We start from the raw sequence: 2536 nt of genomic DNA on the forward strand, positions 1-2536 counted from the left end.
TTCACACCTGTATTTTTACATTTTTCAGTGTTATGTTTAATGTAAACAAATACTAATCTATAGTTTGATTGAATGTGCTGCTACCACAATAATGGCTTAATATTTTGGAAATATGGACTTCATTGTGAAGTGAAACTAAATGGTGTGCTTGAAGAATGGCTGTGTGTGTGTATGTATGTATGTGTATATATATATAAAATCTCAGTACAGAATTCACTTTGCCATGCTATTTTGTAATCACTTTTGTAATCGGTCCAACATCTCAATGAACCGCATTCACTACTTAAATTAATGAAGATGGCTAACGCTATTGATGATAACTTCATAGGAGAGTAAGCTTTATTAGGAAAGCTCGGTTTGACACAATAAAGACAGCAATCTGTAAAACGGGCCAAATAGGAAATATCTCTGAACACCACTTATGCCAAGTGCCGTACAAGGGTCACAGTCATTTAAATTTTTGACAAATGAAGTTACTGTGATGTACTGCATCACTAACTGGGTCATATCAAATGCATTAATTAAGCACTTTGTCACTGTGTTAATATTTGGCCCTTGGAATGCATTGATTTTCTTAAGCCTGTGGGATTGTGGTATTATGGAATCGCTGCAAAGCTTACTGTAGCTGTACATCACATTAAAAGAAATGGGAAAACTGTCAGTCTGGTATATCAACACAGTGTACTACCAGGCGTCTAATTAGTAAGCCGTTAAACTATCCAAACGTGACTGACCTATAGTGTCGGCTCAGCGAGAGAACGGCGTTGCTGTGGCCAGAGAAGGGCTGACCAAACTAAAGGAATATCCCCGCGAGCTCTGATCTGAGATCAGTCGAGACCACTATGGGCCTAGTGCCAAAGTCTTTACCAAAGCGGGGGAAGCTGTTCCAGGGCCTGGCAGCTGGACAGGCATGAGGAACGGAGAGCAAGGGGTTGAGGGAAGGGGGAGTAGGTTTCATCCCGCTGTTTTGCACCTGTAGCTGAAGAGGACGTCCACGACCTTGGAGTCAGCCAGGGTCGAGAGGTCGCCTAGGTCCTTCTCGTTGCGGGCGATCTGCCTGAGGACGCGGCGCATGATCTTACCTGCAGCAGGAGAAAAGGTGGAGCTTAAAAACATGGACCAGGTGTGAGGAGGGGCTTGTTTCCATACCTGGAGGACCACAGCATCACGGTGTTGACCTAGCCTAACCTCTGCTCAGTGTGGGCGTGCGGATATGGTGGTAACCCAAGAGACAGTATTCAGAACCCGGCACTGCTGTGGTGCCTCAGTCAGAAACTCTTTTGTAGCTCCATTTCCAAATGATCTGTACGTGCTGTGCCTCAGGGCCTAGGATGCCATTTCCTAAGGAGAACGGAGGGAGGTGACTACAACTGAGGTTCGAACCTGAGCGGGTTTTGGGTAGGCCCGGGGCATTCTGGATAAAGTCCGGTGTGGCTATTGGGCCGATCTTCTCCCTGACTGAGAAACGAGACAAAAAAGAAAAGAAAAAAAAAAAAGACCCAGTTGCACAATTTGTATGGCTGTAGACCAGACGAGCTGTAAATCACAACCACCACTGCAGGCGACCCCTGACCTTTCCCCTTGAGCTCCTCTACGAGGTCATGGGTGAACTCGTGACTGTCCTTGAGCGTGACGAAGCAGTAGAGGCACTCGCCCTTGAGCGGGTGCGGCCGGCCCACCACGGCCACCTCCGCCACGGCAGCGTGCGTTGATAGCGCGCCCTCCACCTCAGCCGTGCTCAGCAGGTGACCTGGGTGGCCAGTTTAATGCCGGTGAGTGTCTTTTACTTTGTGTCTTGCACATTGAAAACTGGTTGATTTTTGTTTTATACATTCTGAAATTTTATTTATTTTTTTTTAATAGACACCAATGTCCATTTGCAGTATTGCAGTATTTAGCAAGAAACCTCTCCTTGCTTTTCTGAGACTCACAGGCTACCATACACCCCCCCCCCCCTTGTGTGTGTGTGTGTGTACATGTGTACATATGTGCACACCAAAGCCAGATATGTCTGCCATACAGCTAAATCTCAGAATACACACAGATTTAAACCCCATAAGATTAAGATTTAGCACACGATTAAAAAGATACTGATTAGCTAATCACGCGAGGAGCTGTTATGCTAAAATCCCACTTGCAACTCAAAAGCAGAGGCCATCTAACTGCCATTACCGGTGGTCCCACTAGGTGGCAGCCTTGCCTGGACTCACCGGAGACATTGAGCATGTCATCCATCCTGCCTGTGATCCAGTAATAGCCATCTTTGTCCCTTCTGCATCCTGAGGACACAAGGACACGGCACAGCTAGCACCTCAGCACACGGCCACTGCGGGACAGCCACCCGGTGCGGAAGAGACGGGAAATATTTGGAAAAAGATCGTGCTGAAATGTACGAACCTGAGCGGTGATATTGCATGGAAAAGAGAACTGTGCGAGTCTAATGCATCAGTTTTTATTTATGTACACACACCCGTAACCTTTACATTCTTCTGTGTGTATGGTAAAATTGTGAGGTTTGCTGTAATAATACTGTTAC

At 46.3% G+C, this 2536-nt stretch overlaps 1 protein-coding gene across 1 annotated transcript in view; it reads right to left on the reverse strand.

The window, feature by feature from the left end:
• Positions 1-314: 314 nt before the first annotated feature.
• Positions 315-2536, reverse strand: part of acss2l (acyl-CoA synthetase short chain family member 2 like) — an 11514-nt gene continuing 9292 nt past the window's right edge. The window contains exons 16-19 of the mRNA XM_027017436.2: positions 2211-2279; positions 1574-1750; positions 1384-1458; positions 315-1082 (exon numbers count right to left, since the gene is read on the reverse strand). Coding sequence (XP_026873237.2) covers positions 955-1082; positions 1384-1458; positions 1574-1750; positions 2211-2279 — 449 coding nt within the window. The 3' untranslated portion in view covers positions 315-954. The remainder of the gene's footprint in view (positions 1083-1383; positions 1459-1573; positions 1751-2210; positions 2280-2536) is intronic.

The sequence above is a fragment of the Electrophorus electricus genome, chromosome 7 (assembly GCF_013358815.1).
Source record: "Electrophorus electricus isolate fEleEle1 chromosome 7, fEleEle1.pri, whole genome shotgun sequence".
Lineage (NCBI taxonomy): Eukaryota > Metazoa > Chordata > Actinopteri > Gymnotiformes > Gymnotidae > Electrophorus > Electrophorus electricus.